This window comes from Erythrolamprus reginae, chromosome 2 (assembly GCF_031021105.1).
Source record: "Erythrolamprus reginae isolate rEryReg1 chromosome 2, rEryReg1.hap1, whole genome shotgun sequence".
Taxonomy (NCBI): domain Eukaryota; kingdom Metazoa; phylum Chordata; class Lepidosauria; order Squamata; family Dipsadidae; genus Erythrolamprus; species Erythrolamprus reginae.
In genome coordinates, this window is record NC_091951.1 from 99,334,311 (window position 1) to 99,351,459 (window position 17,149).

Genomic DNA, 17,149 nt, shown 5'->3' on the forward strand with positions numbered 1-17,149 from the left:
CTAAGAGGCTAGTAAGGGGCGTACATAAGTGCACTAGTGTGCCTTTCGTCCCCTGTCCAATTGTCTTTCCTTTCTTTCATCTATCATATATATTCTCCTCCTTTCATATATCCTCTCCTCTAAGTTCACTTTTACCCTTATACTGTATATATTACCACATGTCTTTTTTTCTTTCTATGTATTTGTGTATTGGACAAATGAATAAAATTAAAATAAAATAAAAATAAAAAAATAAAATAAAACAACTGTGGTATTTACTTTTATCTAAACTCTCCCATTCTGAGTGCAAGTAGATCCTGTAGATCTGAGTGCAAGTAGATCCTGTAGATCCTGTAGATCCTGAGTGCAAGTAGACTGTAGATCCGAAAATGATCACACATCTCTTTAAAACACACAAGCAACGTTTCTTCACATCAGAGACTGTCATGTTTGGGGAATATCACATATTTGTATCACCAGGCAGAAATCAGAGGAGGGTTGTTTTTTTAACTCTCTCCCTCTCGCTTTTAACACAGATTGTTCCTCACACTTAAGATCCCCCACCTGCAGTGAAAAGTGGCACGGCTCAGCAAGATCCGCACCACATCCTCCCAGGCTGAAGAGAACAATGGAAATTCTGGCACATTACAGAGGCCGTGCAGTGGCCCGATCTGCTCTCGACCAAGGGACTTTGTCCCTGTGCATTTTCACCTCTGGTCCACTCATACAGCAATTTGCCTCAAGGGTATTTTTTTGTATCTATGCCCCATGACAAGAACAGAAGGCGCAGCCACCATCCCGTTTCTTATTCAACACTTAATAATGTCATCCTAGAAAATGGTGCATTGAGGGAAAGGAAAAGGAAGCTCCGGATTGCTGATAGGCTTCTGCTCCCAGATGTGCCTAGATGAAACAACACCTGAAAATACTGATTTCTTTTAGGTACGTACGTACAGTATGTGTTTATATACTGCTCAACAAAATAAAGGGAACACTCAATAACACATCCTAGATCTAAATGAATGAAATATTCCCATTAGAAACATAGAAGATTGAATACTTTGTTCTGTACAAAGCTGAACATGCACAACAGCATGTGAAATTGATTGTCAATCAGTGTTGCTTCCTAAGTGGACAGTTTGTTTTCACAAGTTTGATTTACTTGGAGTTATATTGTGTTGTTTAAGTGTCCCCTTTATTTATTTATTTTGAGCAGTGTATATGTGTGTGTGTATAGCTTCATACATATCTTCATTCATATACAGTGGAACCCCGACATAAGAGCTGCTCTACTTAAGAGCAACTCGAGATAAGAGCTGGGAGGGGAGAGATATTTTTGTTCTACTTACAAGCCCAAATTCGAGATACAAGCGCCAAGGAGCTGTCTCCTGAAGCCAAACACTAACTTCCGCGTTCGGCTTCAGGAGACAGCTGCGAAGCGACGCGCGTGTTTTAAAAGGTTGCAGCCGGCCTGGGGGGCTCGGGGGGGTGCTTGCAGCTTTCTTTCTTGCTCTTTTTCTTTCTCTCTTTTACCTTCCCTTCCTCTATTTCTTCTTTTCTTTCTCCTTCCCACCTTCTTCCCTCCCTCCCTCCCTTCACTCATTCCTCTCTTACTCTCCCCTTTCATAAGTTTCCTTGCTTCCTTCCTCTGTTCCTGTCCCTTCCCTCTTTCCTTCCTTCCTTCCCACCCTCCGTCCATTCATTCACCATTTCCTCTCTTGATCGCTTAAAGCCGGTCCCTGGTGCAAAAAGGGTTGGGGACCTCTGTCCTACAGGATTGGGTGGCAGAGAAGTTGAACATATGTAAATTTAAAAGTTTAAGAAAGTTTACAAGTTAAGTGAAAGAAACTTCATTATTCATTTATATGTACATGTACATTTCTTCATTAAAAACATGTCTTTCTGCATAATTTAGACTAACTTTGTGAGTTTTTTGAGGGCTGGAACCAATTAAAATTATTTACATTAATTCCTATGGGGAAAAGTCGTTCGAGATAAGAGCTGCTCGACTTAAGAGCCCAGGTCCGGAACGAATTAAACTCGTATCTCGAGGTACCACTGTATATGTATGAGGCTTTATTTATTGATTGATTGATTGATTGATTGATTGATTGGATTTGTATGCCGCCCCTCTCCGCAGACTCGGAGCGGCTAACAACAGTGATAAAAAACAGCATGTAACAATCCAATACTAAACAACTAAGAAACCCCTTATTATAAAATCAAACATACATACAAACATACCATGCGTAAATTGTAAGGCCTAGGGGGAAAGAATATCTCAGGTCCCCCATGCCTGACGACAGAGGTGGATTTTAAGAAGCAGATGTTACTTATTGGATTCTTTATCAGCAAAATTGTCAGTCAGTCGGTCAGTCTCTGTCTGCCTGTCTGTCCGTCCGCCCATCCATCCATCTATCCACACACACATACATACACACATACCACATTTCCCAGAAAATAAGACCCTTTCTTATATTTTTTTTGAATCCTGAAATAAGCTCGTTGCCTTATTGCCATGCACTCAAAAGCACAATTGGGCTTATTATCAGGGGATGTCTTATTTTGGAGGAAACAGGGTGTGTATGTGTGTAAAAATATGTACACAAACATGCTCATTCACACACACACTGCCACAGAGAGAGAGCCATAATTTCCAAAGACTCACAGCTATGAGAGAGATAGAGATAGATAGATAGATAGATAGATAGATAGATAGATAGATAGATAGATAGATAGATGGATGATAGATAGATAGACAGACAGACAGACAGACAGACAGACAGACAGGGAGGGTGGGAGGGAGAGAGGGAGAGAGAGAGAATGAGGAAAACAGTGTAGAAAAACTCTACTTTCATTAACTTATGGAAGGCTACCACAGACAGCATTAACCTAAAATAGTCCAGATCATTTGCACAATTACTAAGAAGTGTCTCTTGGACTTCACCTCACATATATGGGATGCCGTCAACATATTTCTCCAGGATAGATGTTATCAGATGAGTCAATTCTAGTTGGAGAAAATAGTTTTGCAAGATACCCAGGTGCCAAACATTAAGTATTTTCCAATATAGATTAAAACCAGCAGTTAATCCTGCCCTCACCATACAGGTATAATATGCTCATGGCAAAACAATAATAATGGCAGATAGCAAATGGACCGATGTGTTCCAAACCAACTGCAGTTACTGAATGGCCCACAAAAGCAATCCACGTGGGTCAAATTGGAGTATTCCAAACAAGCACTAACTAGGGCCTGCGTGTCCATTATGGCCACACTCTAGCTAGAGTTGTGATTGGCATATGAAAGGAAGCTAGACAAAAGCCCATCTCCCATCTGCCCATCTCCAGCAGCAGCCATGAGTCCAGGAGGATTCCAAGTTACTTTATCCAGCAGCTTTATGTAGATGCTAAATATCAGACTAGAGAAGACCAAACTTTGTGCCACCCTATAAAGGAATGAATATTGACCCAAACTGTTCTTTTAATGTCAACCAATTGGAACTCAGGAAGAAATAGTATCACTCTCTACAGAGCGCTTCTAACTCCCCATAATTAATGGTCCTGAAAGCCACAGAAAAGTCTAAGAGGATCATGAAGGATGCACTAAAGCAAAGGTAAGGGTTCTCCCCCACACTAGTCGTTTCTGGGTCTAGGAGGCGGTGCTCATGTCCGTTTCTAAGCCAAAGAGCCAGCGCTGTCCGAAAAGGTCTCTGTGGTCATGTGGCCAGCATGACAGTCTCTGACAGTCTCAAAATGGGTGAACAGTGCAGTCAGGTGGTAGGGAAAGCAAGTAGGATGCTTGGCTGCATAGCTAGAGATATAACAAGCAGGAAGAGGGAGATTGTGATCCCCTTATATAGAGCGCTGGCGAGACCACATTAGGAATACTGTGTTCAGTTCTGGAGACCTCACCTACAAAAAGATATTGACAAAATTGAACGGGTCCAAAGACGGGCTACAAGAATGGTGGAAGGTCTTAAGCATAAAACGTATCAGGAAAGACTTCATGAACTCAATCTGTCTAGTCTGGAGGACAGAAGGAAAAGGGGGCACATGATCAAAACATTTAAATATGTTAAAGGGTTAAATAAGGTTCAGGAGGGAAGTGTTTTTAATAGGAAAGTGAATACAAGAACAAGGGGACACAATCTGAAGTTAGTTGGAGGAAAGATCAAAAGCAATGTGAGAAAATATTATTTTACTGAAAGAGTAGTGGATCCTTGGAACAAACTTCCAGCAGACGTGGTGGATAAATCCACAGTAACTGAATTTAAACATGCCTGGGATAAACATATATCCATCCTAAGATAGAATAAAGAAAATAGTATAAGGGTAGACTAGATGGATCATGAGGTCTTTTTCTGCCGTCAGTCTTCTATGTTTCTATGTTTCTATGACTAAACGTTGAAGGCACATGGAGCACTGTTACCTTCCCACCAAAGGTGGTCCCTATTTTTCTACTTGCATTTTTACATGCTTTCGAACTGCTAGGTTGGCAGAAGCTGGGACAAGTAATGGGAGCTCAATCCGTTATATGGTGCTATGAATTCAAATCGCTGAACTGCCAACCTTATGATCAACAAGCTCAGCAACATAGCCACTCTGCCACCACGTGCTTTTTGAAGGATAGAAACCTAGAAGATGGCAGAAAAAGACCTCATGGTCCATCTAGTCTGCCCTTATACCATTTCCTGTATTTTATCTTAGGATGGATATATGTTTACTTCTGCACTACTTCTGTGCAAATCTCAATAAAATCATCAGTTTGAGTGGCCAACTCCATCTCTGTCCTATGCTCAAAACTGAACTTTAACTGAAATATATTCAAATAATCTGCTTCTTCTAGACTGGAATCCTTGACAAACGTCTTCCCAGTGAGCTGGACTAGAACAGATAAACAAGTACCCAAAGGTACAAGAACATGAGACTGCGGAAAGTCTAAGAAGCCATTACAAAAGAATTCCTGGAATTGCTGGGTGGTTCAATTCAATTTCTATATGCAATCCAACCAATATTTAAATTCTTGTACCTCTCTCCTACCTGCTCACTGTACATGCCTGCAAGTGGCTCTCTTTTGGATGGAATGGGAAGTTTCCATTTGATTCATGTTTTGATAACAGCCAAATGTGGCATCAAATTGTTTGTTTTCGATTGTGTAAGAACTGTTCTCAACCCACCCACTCAAAAACGTTCCCTAAAAAGAGGTGTCAGATAGCTGTCAAAAATAACCAGATGCAGAGAGAATCTATTAAGGGGAAGCTCCACCAAAGCCTCCTTCAAAATTGCTGCCATTGTCACCTTCCAAATCCAGCTAGTTATGCCCCCACCCATACCTTGCAAAGCAAGTGAGGGCATGGGGATAGCCACAGTGTATCAAGAGGCTACATTATCAGAGTCTACAGGCCAAAAGGATAATGTGATATCACCCGAGTCACCTTATTGGACATCAACCACAAAGAGTCAAAACTTCAGCATCTCTAAGTATATCAGAAAATGCGGTATGAAACAACTACAATGGCCAGGAGGCAACTACACCTACTCATGCTCCCCAAGAAAGCCCCAGACATAGCAAATGATGCCGATAATCAACAGTCCACCAATGCCAGGTTGGTCTAATAATTAAAGTATCAGGCTAAAAAGCAGAGATTGTGAGTTCTAGACACTCCTTCTCTTAGCCATGAAAGCCAGCTGGGTGCCTTAGGCCAGTGTTTCCCAACCTTGGCAACTTGAAGATATTTGGACTTCAACTCCCAGAATTCCCCAGCCAGCGAATGCTGCCTTAGGCAAGTCATTCACTCTCCTTAACCCAGCTCACCCAACAGGCTTGTGGTCGTGAGAAAACAGGAAGAGGAAGATACACCTGTTCACCACCATGAATGATTTGTAAAAATAATAAAGGTGAGATATAAACAAACAGACAAACATGCGACATTGGAGAACTGTACTTTTTTACTGCCATGATAAAGGTTTGAGTTTGAGCTCCCACCCATACTCAGGTTGAGTCCTTGTTTTTCCCCACCAATGCTCCAAGTGCCACATTTTCTGCTTCATCTCCCCCAGGGACACTCAATAATCCAAGATGTACTCTAGGAGTAGTGAATGCAATCTTGTCAAGGAGCCTGAATCACCCTCCTGATGCCAGAGGTCAACCTGGCAATAAATGAAACTGCCTATCAGGTGCAGAGAATTTTCTCAGAGAAACCTTCCATGGACAGACCATTCTAATAAGTAACATAGTCTGCAAAAGTCCTCAGTGGCAGGACAATCTCAAATGGACCAGGAAATGAACTGATCAAAACAAAGAGATATCTATGCCTTCTACCATCAGGATCGCAGCCCAACCATTGTGAGGAAAATCAATATTCAATATAGGCCAATCTGTACACACAGGAGCAGGGAGTGTTTGGGATAAGCCTGTGGCTGCCAATTGCCAGAGAGGCCATCAATCCTCTAGTTCAGAGTCTTCAAACTTGGCAACTTTAAAACTCATGGACTTCTGCTGGGAGTTGGTTCACAAGTTTTAAAATCACCAAGTTTGGACATCCCTGCTCTAGTTCTTCCAGACTTAACCCTCAGGGCATGGAGGTAAGATGTCAGCCAGCACCAAAAAGTAAGAAAACTCCAAGCTTACAAGTGAACAGAGGCTGCTTTCCCAACTGCATCCTAAGTGACCTTTCAGATGACACATTGGCTGAGACTCCAGTGAAGAACAATTCCTCACCCACAGCTTGCCTTACTTCACCAGTGAGTCAGCATCTCCAGTTTCAGTTCGCCTGTACAATAATAAATAGGCAGAAGCCAGATAGGAGAATAGAAGCATTTATTTTTTTTACTACAAAATGGAAAGTAGTAAGTGAGTCTCCACGTAAGACTGCAAAGTCTTAATTACATTTCAGGCACTCAAGAGTGGGCGGCTACAGCACTGTAAGAGATAATACTTGAATTCTGCACCGTGCAAGTAGACCAAACATTGACAAAACTCTCCCAACGGCAGAGTGGCAGCCAACAGAGGAGCATGCAATGCACTCTCCAGGAGGGAAAAGGGCGTTCTAGATGCAGAAAGAGATACAGAACAATTCACCCCCCTTCCCGAGTCTGCTCTGATCCCAGCGAGAGCGCCTCTATTCTCAAACATGGTTGTCTTTTGCAAATTAAGGCGCCTTGGTATAGATCAAGTGCCAAGTAGACATCCCCAATCAAATTATGGGCAGCAAGAGAGTTTTGCCATCTCTCAAGGTCTCATCAGCCCACCCAGAGAGGAATACCTGTTCTTCCCTGAAGGTAGCAAACAACAAACCAACGCTGGTAGTCAAGGGAGTAAGGAGAGGAAGAGGATAGCTGGGGCAAAGTGGAAGGCTGGAGGGAAGACCAGTTATGGAGAGGCCAAAGGGGGTTATCTGGAGAAGAGTGGTTCTTCATTTCCAGTCCAGTGTTGAGGAGCTGTATCAGAAAGGGGCAAAGGGTAGACGGTACAGCCCTCACTGTTCCAAGATCCTATGCCGCCCAAGGAGATTCCTGAATTGGTTAAACCGAGAATTACCTGTGGAGGCATTGGAGACTAAGGTTCAAACCCCAATGCTTAGACAAATGATGCTGTGTTTCCTTGGGACAGTCATTGTTCCTACACCTGACTGCGTTGTGAGGAAAAGGCAGATCTTACATTCCTTGGTAGAAGGCTAGTTTATAAATGTCATCAATAGAACCCAATCAAAACCAATGGCTAATGATGCCATATATTTCCTGTAATGCTTATCCGAGAGAAAAAACTCTTGACAATTGATAAAAGCAAGGCCAGTCTGAGAAATCCAGAATATGGTAGAATATGCCAGCTGCATATGAGTATATGGGCTGTTTCTTTATGCAGGAAACAATTCCCAATTCATTGGAGGTAGCTTTCTTCTTCCAGATCCTTTCTTTAAGGTGAGGAAACTAATCCTCCTCTCCAGTGATAAAGTTTCTTTCCGTAGAGGACAGGAATTGGCACAGGGTTCAAAGTGTGAGTCCATAAAAACAAGTCTCCTGCTTATTTCTAGTTCCTAACTAAGTAATTCTCCAGCACAGATCAATCATTACATTCCAGGAGTTGTGGGGGCTTCCTATTTTCAAGTTACACTCAACAACCAGAAGGAAACAGATAGAAGTGTGCCCTCCCTACATAACATCTGCACTGCATACAATCAACAGAAGGGCGGGGTCAGGAGAGCAAGACAGGATCAGTCTACACCTCCTAGGAGAGCACGTTCAGAGAGGTAGCTGATCGCTGGTGGTGCCAGTCACGCAGGTGAGTGTAACGGGGGCTCCGGAGTTCCTGGACAAACTTTTCTCTAGAAAAAAGGAAAGGAAAAGGAAGGCATACAGTGGAGAGGAAGCAGTAATGTTAGGGGAAGGGAGCGGACAGGAAAGAGAGACAGAGCACAGGCAGAAGACACTTCACCCAATGCCCAGCCTGTTTTAATAGCACCCGGCCCTCAAGGGGGGATAAGGACTTCTCTCTTCCTCCCCCTCTCTCTTTCCCACCAGCAGAAGATAAGGCCATGAAGCAAGTGTGTTCATACAACACCTCAACCTAGCCAACAATTTAAGTTTGGGATCTAGTGTCCCACATGAACCCAGAAAACTGGCTTGATAAACCATGTTTTACTAGTTTTTCCCCTAATACCATCACTCTGCTAAATTTCCTCAACACTGTCAAGCTATTTACTAAATCTGCACTACTATTAATCTTCTCATCATTCCCATCACCCATCTCCTCCCATTAATGACTGTATGACTGTTAACATTGTTGCTTATATCCTTGCAATTTATATTGACTGGTTCCTAATGTGATTAGATTGCTCATTTGTACCTGGACTATCATTGTGTTATTCCTTACGATTCTTAGAAACATAGAAGACATCTTGATGAACATATCCTTTCTTTTATGTACCCTCAGAGCATATGGATCAAGACAAATTTTGTGTGTGTTCAATCTATTTGGCCAATAAAATATTCTATTCAATTTGGCCAATAAAATATTCTATTCTATTCTACTCTACTCTATTCTATTATATTCTACTGATGTATCGTACAAGCTATCTGAAATAAGAGAGAAAAGATATCTCTATAAGCTAAGTCTGAAACCCTAAGCTCATCTCAGCTGGCATCCCAGCACTTGAGGAACTCAAGTTAGAGAAATCCTCTCTCTAACTCTAAGAAATCCAAGTCCCTCCTTACCTGGCCGCATTAAGATGCTCCTCATCTGGGTCTCGCACTGGCAGCAGCAGAAGGAAAGGAGAAAGAGAGAGGATCAGATTTTGGACCAATCAGGTTGGTAGATGGAAAGAAAAAAGCAAGAATTAATGAAGGCTATTCCCCGAGAGAGGGGAGGCCCAGGCACAGCAATTGGAATGAGCGAAGCAGAAGGAGATGACCGCAGAGCATTTAGCTGCATCCCCAGACAGATTGCACAAGGCCAAGGGGGCATCCCCAGGAATACCAGGAGGAGTGGGGAGGGGGAGGAAAAGGAAGGGGAGGAAAAGGAAGAGGAGGAAGAGGAGGAGGAAGTGGAGGAAAAGAAAGAGGAGGGGGAGGGGGAGGGGGAGAATCAGAACAATGCAAGCACTTGACTCTGACCATGGAGAGTAAGAGAAGGACCAGAGCTGTCATCAAATCTCAGGCACCACTGCACCTGTTTCCTGAAGTGGCAGATACCAAAAGCTTGCGATTTCCCCATAGTCTCTAGCGGGAATCAGCCACTCAAGAGGGATGGGAAAATAAGGCTTGCCATGCCCCTCACACAGTCCCCACCGAAGAGGCACTTACTGAATTCTGTGCCTGTGAGATGGGCCAGGACGCGGAAGGAAGGAGACTGAGTAGTCCCAGTCCGTGGTCGCCAGTCCTCTGTGTCTTCAATAAGTCTCTTTTTACTGGCGTCGCTGGGGAAGAAAGCCGGCAGGCTCACCAGCCGCAGAGAGTGCCTACAAACAGACCAGGGCACTCAGCCAGAACTGCACTGAAAACAGCTGTTGACAGGCAGGCATTGCACCCAAAAGCACACACACATATACACAGCAATGAATCAAGACATGGCCGCTCTCAATGGCCGGATAAATAACCTGTCCTTCAGCAGTAATAGTGAGATCCTGAAGCTCACCCCATCAGTCCCTTGTCTACATTGGTTAATTTTCTGCAGCTTAAAGAAATACATCAGCTGGAACTGCAGGCGGCTGACAGTCCTGAGAGTCACAATCTTAACAGATCTGGAGGGTGAAGGCTATGAAGGCTGCTTAATATCTCCCCCCACCCCCACCCCCCTGATTCTACTTGCTGAGAGGAAGGGAGACTAGGCCGACCAGACTCTGGGAGGAAACAGGAAGCCATCTTTCCTATCTGCACTTCCTTTCAAGCAGAAGGGGAGCTTTTCTGTCGGGGGACTAATCAGGGGGCTGAACATCTGGCTGGGGAGGGCTAGGTTGGCATCAGTGACAAATTAGTTTTCGAAGAGCTGAATATAGACGGCGTCTGAGGAGCCACAGACAACACAGCCAGAAAGCCTTGGGCCTATCATCTCTGATGTAAAGCTGCGGCCATTTTCTCACCTCCAATAGTGGAGGATTGTACTGCTACCAAATATGAAAGATCTGATGCAGTGATTCTCAACCTGGGGTGGGGACCCCTTTGGGGGGTGGAACGACCATTTCATAGGGGTCGCCTAAGACCATGGGAAAAGACAAATTTCCCATGGGGTTAGGAACTAAAGCTTCTATTCTGGCGCCTTGGAACATAATATTACAATCCGACCAATCAGACATTTACAGTGGGGGGTGTTCCTCTGACCTTCTTGCCAATCAGCTTAAAGCTCTTTTGGGAGGATTGGCGCTAGTCTTATGGTTGGGGGTCACCACAACATGAGGAACTGTATTAAGGGGTTGCAGTATTAGAAAGATTGAGAACTACTGGATTAGGGAATATAAGGGATAACCGGGAAGGGATCTGGTTCAAGGTCTTCTCCAAAGCAGCCTTCAGCCCTTTCTGTGGCTGCTTGAAACATAAGGGTGTCTGCCCATATGGCTCTTTTTGTGAGTTGCATCTCATTTTGTTTTGTCCATCAGCAACATTCAGACCTTATTTTTTTTCTCAAGCCAAACAACGCATGGAAATCCAAGGGTTTGAAAATGTGTGACAGAACAGCCAGCAGATTGTAAGCAATTCCTTCACAAATCCTGAGAAGCAAAGAAAGACTATTTGGAGTGGGGGTGGGGGTGAGGTATCTGAGTGTGTGTCCTAGCAACCCCACTCTACGGAAGGGCTACAAAAAGACTCGTGCTTCCTCTCATGAATACAACCGAAAACCTTCTGGTTGTCCATTATAAACACAACGAAAGCCATTTGCAATTGTAAATTGCATTCTGGCTGGCGAGAGGAAGGGAGGATGCTTCACAGCAAGAGTCCCCAAGCTTGGCAACTTTAAGATTTGTGGACTTCAACTCCCAGAATTCTCCAGCTGGCTGGAGAATTCTGGGAGTTGAAGTCCACAAGTCTTAAAGTTGCCAAGCTTGAAGACCTCTGCTTCACAGCCTTTAGGGCCTGGCTGAGGGGGACTACAAACCCAAGGACATGCAAAGCATCAGAGAAAACTGTATCATCAAAGAAAGCAAGAACTCTTCAGTCCTCGCCTAAAGAATGGCCTAAGAGAGGCCTACCTGGAAATGTCTGATCCCACAAAGGAAATCACCTTAAGAGGGAAAAACTGGATTTTTTCCCCCTCCCTCCCAAGGACTGGAACAACCAACAGTTAAACTGTAATCAGGAGTTAAATATGAACTGCTTCATGGGATGGGGTGTTGATTCTGAGTTAACAAAACACTGAGTGTGTTAACAGACTACTCCAGTGCTGTTATATTAGGCAGTCAGAGGGCTAGCTGGACTAATGTTGGACTTTGTGAGAGACAGGCCTCAAATCCTGAACTTCCGTGTCATACAGTGGCCTAGTTTACCAGGTGAAGCTCTAATATATGCCCTTAATGTGAGGTGAGGTTTTTTTAATTGCCTTTTTAACTGAATTGTAGCCATGGGTGTCTCAGAGACCGTTCCCCATAACTTTTGAGAGGAACATTTGCAAGTTATGAGGCAAGAAGTGCACCAGAGTGCCTTTCGTACCCGGTCCTAATGTTTCTCTTTTACTAGTATCATGTATATGTAAATATTATATCATTGTATACCACCAATACGTACTTGACAAAACAATTTTTTTTAAAAATAATAAGAACATCTACATGCAATACAAACATTACTGACATTGCCCTCCTAACCCCGGACCCTGTTCCCAAGTCTTACTGGTCCTCCAGGTAGTAATCTCCATAATCAGGTGGGGGGTGATTTGGGGACGCAGCTTTCACCTCAGGTGGGTGAACGGTCACCCTGAGGACGGGAGCAGCAAAGGATATAAGAGAAAGCAAAGTACCAGTCAGGTAAGAAATATTATTCCCTCCCAAACATAGCAAGGACATTTACATCTCTGCTGCTTATAGAGGAGCAGTTAAGGTCCCCGGAGATATCTGCAGCTTCACTGGGGAGGAGAGATGCCACAAGTACCCTGCCAAATTTAGCACCAATTCCTCACCCTTATCTAGGTCAGGCAGTCACAGTTATAGATGAATGTAGACTAGGAAGAGCTGCACCAGACTGCTGTCCCAGCCGCAGGCAGAGGCACCAGAATCCTCTTTTAGAAATCAAATATTTTTGGCAATCTTGACCTTAGGGTAACTTCTGTGGCTTCTTGCCATATAAAGAGGTATTTTCACCTCCACTTATTTTCAGAAAAATGGGACTTCAAAGGGATCCCAGTATGTCAGAAGAGGATTTGGTCAAGAAAATGGAAATTATTTTTGCTTTTCTTGTTTAGATAAAAACTCTGCATTGTCGTCATCACCCCATATAAAAAAAACCTCAAGATTTCTTTAGGAAAGGAGAATTTCCCACTCCTATCATAACCATGTGCCCCCAAAGTGGGGTGAGATGGGAAATGAGAAACCCGAAATGGAAAACATCATGCAAATTAGCAAAAAAAGGCTACAGAGAAGACCAAAAGCTTACTAACTTGTCGGAATTCTGTGCCTGCAGGAGAGAAAAAGAGGGAAAGAGAAAAAAAGACAGGAAAGGCAGACAGGTTAGAATCAAAGGCAAGGAAAACAATGCTGCTCCCCAATTTCTCTTTGGGTAAGAGACAGGTGGCTGCCAATCAGAGATGAATCCACCCGGGAGTCAAAGCAGCAGAATGGCAGGCACCACCAGATGACTGACGCCCAGCCCCTTTTTGAACATGCACTGAAGGCAGGTAAAAAGGAGAAAGGCTGTGATCACCTACTCACACCCACCATTTTGATGCCAAAGAACGCTCCTCAGTAGTTATATTTACATGCAAGTGTCAGAAACTTTACAGGAGCCCTTTGCTGTAAACTACATAGAAAGATGTGATCAGTTCACGGTGAGTCTTCACAACTCCTTCTGCGCTAGAAATTGCTGCACAAAAAGCTATTCCTTGCTAACGAAATGAAGTTATGCTGAAACAGCTTAAGTATATACAGTGTTCCCTCGATTTTTGCGGGGGATGCGTTCCGAGACCACCCGCGAAAGTCGAATTTCCACAAAGTAGAGATGCGGAAGTAAATACACTATTTTTGGCTATAAACAGTATCACAAGCCTTCCCTTAACACTTTAAACCCCTAAATTGCAATTTCCCATTCCCTTAGCAACCATTTAGATTATTACTCACCATGTTTAAAGTTTATTAAAAAAATATTTATTAAAGGCAGACAAAAGTTTGGCGATGACATATGACATCATTGGGTGGGGAAAACCGTGGTATAGGGGGGGAAACCGCAAAGTATTTTTTAATTAATATTTTTGAAAAACCGTGGTATAGACTTTTGGCAAAGTTCGAACCTGCGAAAATCGAGGGAACACTGTACTGCATTGTGAAGTGATATATTGCTATTCTCGCTATTCCACGACTATTACTTATTAGCTTAAATAAATAAAAAACTAGTTGAATTCACCAAGTTAGAGGAGCTCACTTAAAGCATCATTATTTTCAGCAACATCTGAACAAAGACTGACAACAACTTGCATGCAGTTAAGCACTCAGGGCCGTCTTCCACACACGAGTAGCTCATCCTGGCAGAAAAAGCAGGGCAATGTGGCTGATTCCAAACATATTCTTTTCCCCTCTTCCTTTTCTGAAGCTTATTAATTTTACTGAATTAATCCCCATCCGTCCGGCATCCTTCCCATCAGTTGCACCCTTTGGGCTTCGTTTTTCTGCATTAACTGAACAGCTTCTTTTTCTAGTATCGTGAACCTGCTCTGGTCAAAACTTGCAAAGATAACAAGGAGAAGAACCAAAAAGTTCCACAGAAGGGAAAGTAAAAAATAAAAAAGGCAACAGCTCAAAGGATTTTTTTTTAAATACCCATTTCTCCTCTCTGAAGTAAAGATAGAACTACGAGGGTCGCCCAGAAAGAAATGCACCATTTTTTTTCTCAGCCTACAGTAATGGTACAAATGAGAAACCTTAGATATACATTATTTGAGTTGTCAGGAGTGGGTGTGTAAATTTTGCATTTCTTCAGACAGCATAGCTGCAGCAGTGTTTTGAAATGGCGTCTGTAAGTGATGTACGTTACAAGCAGCGTGTTTTCATTGAATTTCTCACTGCAAAGAAGAAACTGTTGGGACCATTCAAACGTTTGTGTAAAGTTTATGGGGAATCTGCAGTCAACAGAAATACGGTTAGTCGTGGAAAACATTTTGAGATGACGAAGAGGCGATTCGCACAGTGTAGAAAAGGCTTCGTGACCAGAACAAGGAGTGGTACCGACAGGGCATACACACCCTTGTGCCTCTCTGGAGGAAGGCCATAGAACAGGACAGAGATTAGATGGAAAAATAGGGAGTGTAGAAGAAACATCATTCTTTCTTGTGTGTAAGTTTCATTGTGTTCAATAAATAAATGTTGACGAAAAAAAAAGTGGTGCATTAGATTCTGGGCAACCCTCGTACTAGTTTAACAATATATAAACCTTGTGTTTTATGTGTATTTCCTTTGTAAGGTATATTTTTTCATTTTAACATTTCTTTCTCATAAATTAGAAATCTCTGTTTAAAAGAATAGTATTTTTTGTCCTTCATTCATCAGAAAAATCTTGGCATCTCAAGCCCATTTCTCGGTGTCTTCTGTGAAATGTGCAGCTTTAGTCACTGTATTTCAGCATCTGTATTTCTCTGAGCCTGTCTTTCAGATTAAGAAATATTTACCCTGCAACCAGGGAATGTGTGTGAGGGTAGCGAATTTCAAAGACATCCAGAAAATACATTTACTCTATTTTATAAAGGTAAAATATATAACTCATAAGCAGACAATAAAGAATGTGTAGATACATCTGACTTGCTATAATATGCTACCATTACAAGAATTATAGGTACAATAGAACGTTCTCCCCAGGACATTGCATTATACTTCCAACTTCTTCTATCAGGTTGTGCATAGGGTGTCCAGGGGGAAAGCATTTTGAAATTCCCTGATATTTCCCTAACATTTCCCTGTAACTTGTGATCTAGTTAAGTTATGCTAGTAGATGACATCATACCAAACGGCTAAGCCATGGAGAAATATTGGTAGCTGAGGAAGCAAGTTGTTGCCACAGTTGTGCTCATTTTTGCTTGACTCTGCCAGGCAGCACGATCTGTGGGGGGTTTTTTACATGATTTTTTCCTGACTTTTAAACATTTTAATAGTTTGGTTTTCCCCCCTCATTTATTCCATTTTGTTCACAAATTCCCTGATAATTCCCTGATATTTCCCGAACCGCTGATTTCCCTGTTTTCTAGGTTTGCTGGACACCCTGTGTCCAGAACATGTAAGAAGACTCAAGTTTTAAAAAGTGAGATGTTATCCTTTAAAACACAATTTACAGGGCTGCCAGTCTGACATTCTGCACTGAATGGAACATCATTAAATTGGGGGACGGTTTTAGGAATTGCAATATCATTTCCAGCCATAAGAGGTCACTGCAACATCAGAGGTTTACTTCTTTTTTTTTCCAATGAGGAGGAGGGACATTCTTACCCACCAGGTGCCCTCGGTGGAAAGCCACGCATGCACAAGTTTACATGCACAGGTGTGATAGAGGGGGGCCCAGTGTGCAGAGTTTCACAGTTGCATCACTACCTTCAAACCCACCTACCCCCCCCCCCCCGATCCCGTCCCTCCCCACCCAGAGGGCCAGAAGCACAGCAACATACCCATTGTGCTGTGTGGTGCAGACGGATGCAGGGGGAACATATCGCACGGGTTTCGTCACCCGCCCAGGGTCAGAGTTTGGAGCAGGGTTAACTCCAAAGGGCCGGGCTGTCTTGTTGAGGGCAGAACTGGGGGTGAAGTTGTATTTGGGGAGCTGAGAAGAAGGGAGTGCATCCTAGACAAAAAGACAAAACAACAATGCCCAAGCTGGCATGGCAGGCAGCATGCAAGAGCCCCCCCAATGGTCAGGCAGAGGCCACAGTGTCCCAGGCCATTCAGGACTCTTCTTTGAGCACCAAGGCAATAAATACAAGCTGTCACAGGGCAGCTGTAACATAAAGCCAGTGGTCCATCTCTGTCTCGCATCTGTCTATGCCCAGAGGGCGTGCAAGGTAATCCATTGCCTTCCATCCAAACAGCGGAAACAGGAGACGGGCACATGCTGAAGTTTTAAGGAGCAAAAACAAACCATGCGTGTATCTTTATCTACCCTCATCTCATTTCCCTGTTGCGCCAATGGACCCCCCCCCCCAAAAAAAATGAATGGGGAACTTCAAAGGGCAGCCCTTCCCAAGACCTTTGGAAAAGGCAGGATCTGACCATATGCCTCTCTCCTGGGTGAAGCAAAGGCCCAATTCAGGAATCAGCATGGCCCTGCTTGTAGCTCCGTGTTTATATCCCCGTTTGTCTTTGGGAACTGCACACAGCTACACCAAGGTAATGCCCACATCCAATTTCTGACTTCTAGAAAGTTCTGAAGTATAATTAATTTTTTTTAAAAAGCTAACAGTGAGCAGTAAGTCAGAAATTTGGGGAAGAAAAAAAAAAGGTTCTGCATTCCACAATTTTTTAAAATTGTATTAGAGCATCACATTTATATCAGATTA

At 43.2% G+C, this 17,149-nt stretch overlaps 1 protein-coding gene across 4 annotated transcripts in view; it reads right to left on the reverse strand.

The window, feature by feature from the left end:
• Window positions 1–17,149, reverse strand: part of PDLIM7 (PDZ and LIM domain 7) — a 94,313-nt gene that overhangs the window by 13,150 nt on the left and 64,014 nt on the right. For 2 of the 4 annotated variants that reach the window (XR_011557991.1, XM_070738828.1), the window contains exon 5: window positions 16,265–16,437. The exons of the other annotated variants lie outside the window; for them this stretch is intronic. Coding sequence is in view for 1 of the 2 variants with exons in the window: in XM_070738828.1 (XP_070594929.1) it covers window positions 16,265–16,437 (173 nt within the window). In the remaining variant the exon portion in view is untranslated. The remainder of the gene's footprint in view (window positions 1–16,264; window positions 16,438–17,149) is intronic. 4 annotated transcript variants of the gene reach the window in all.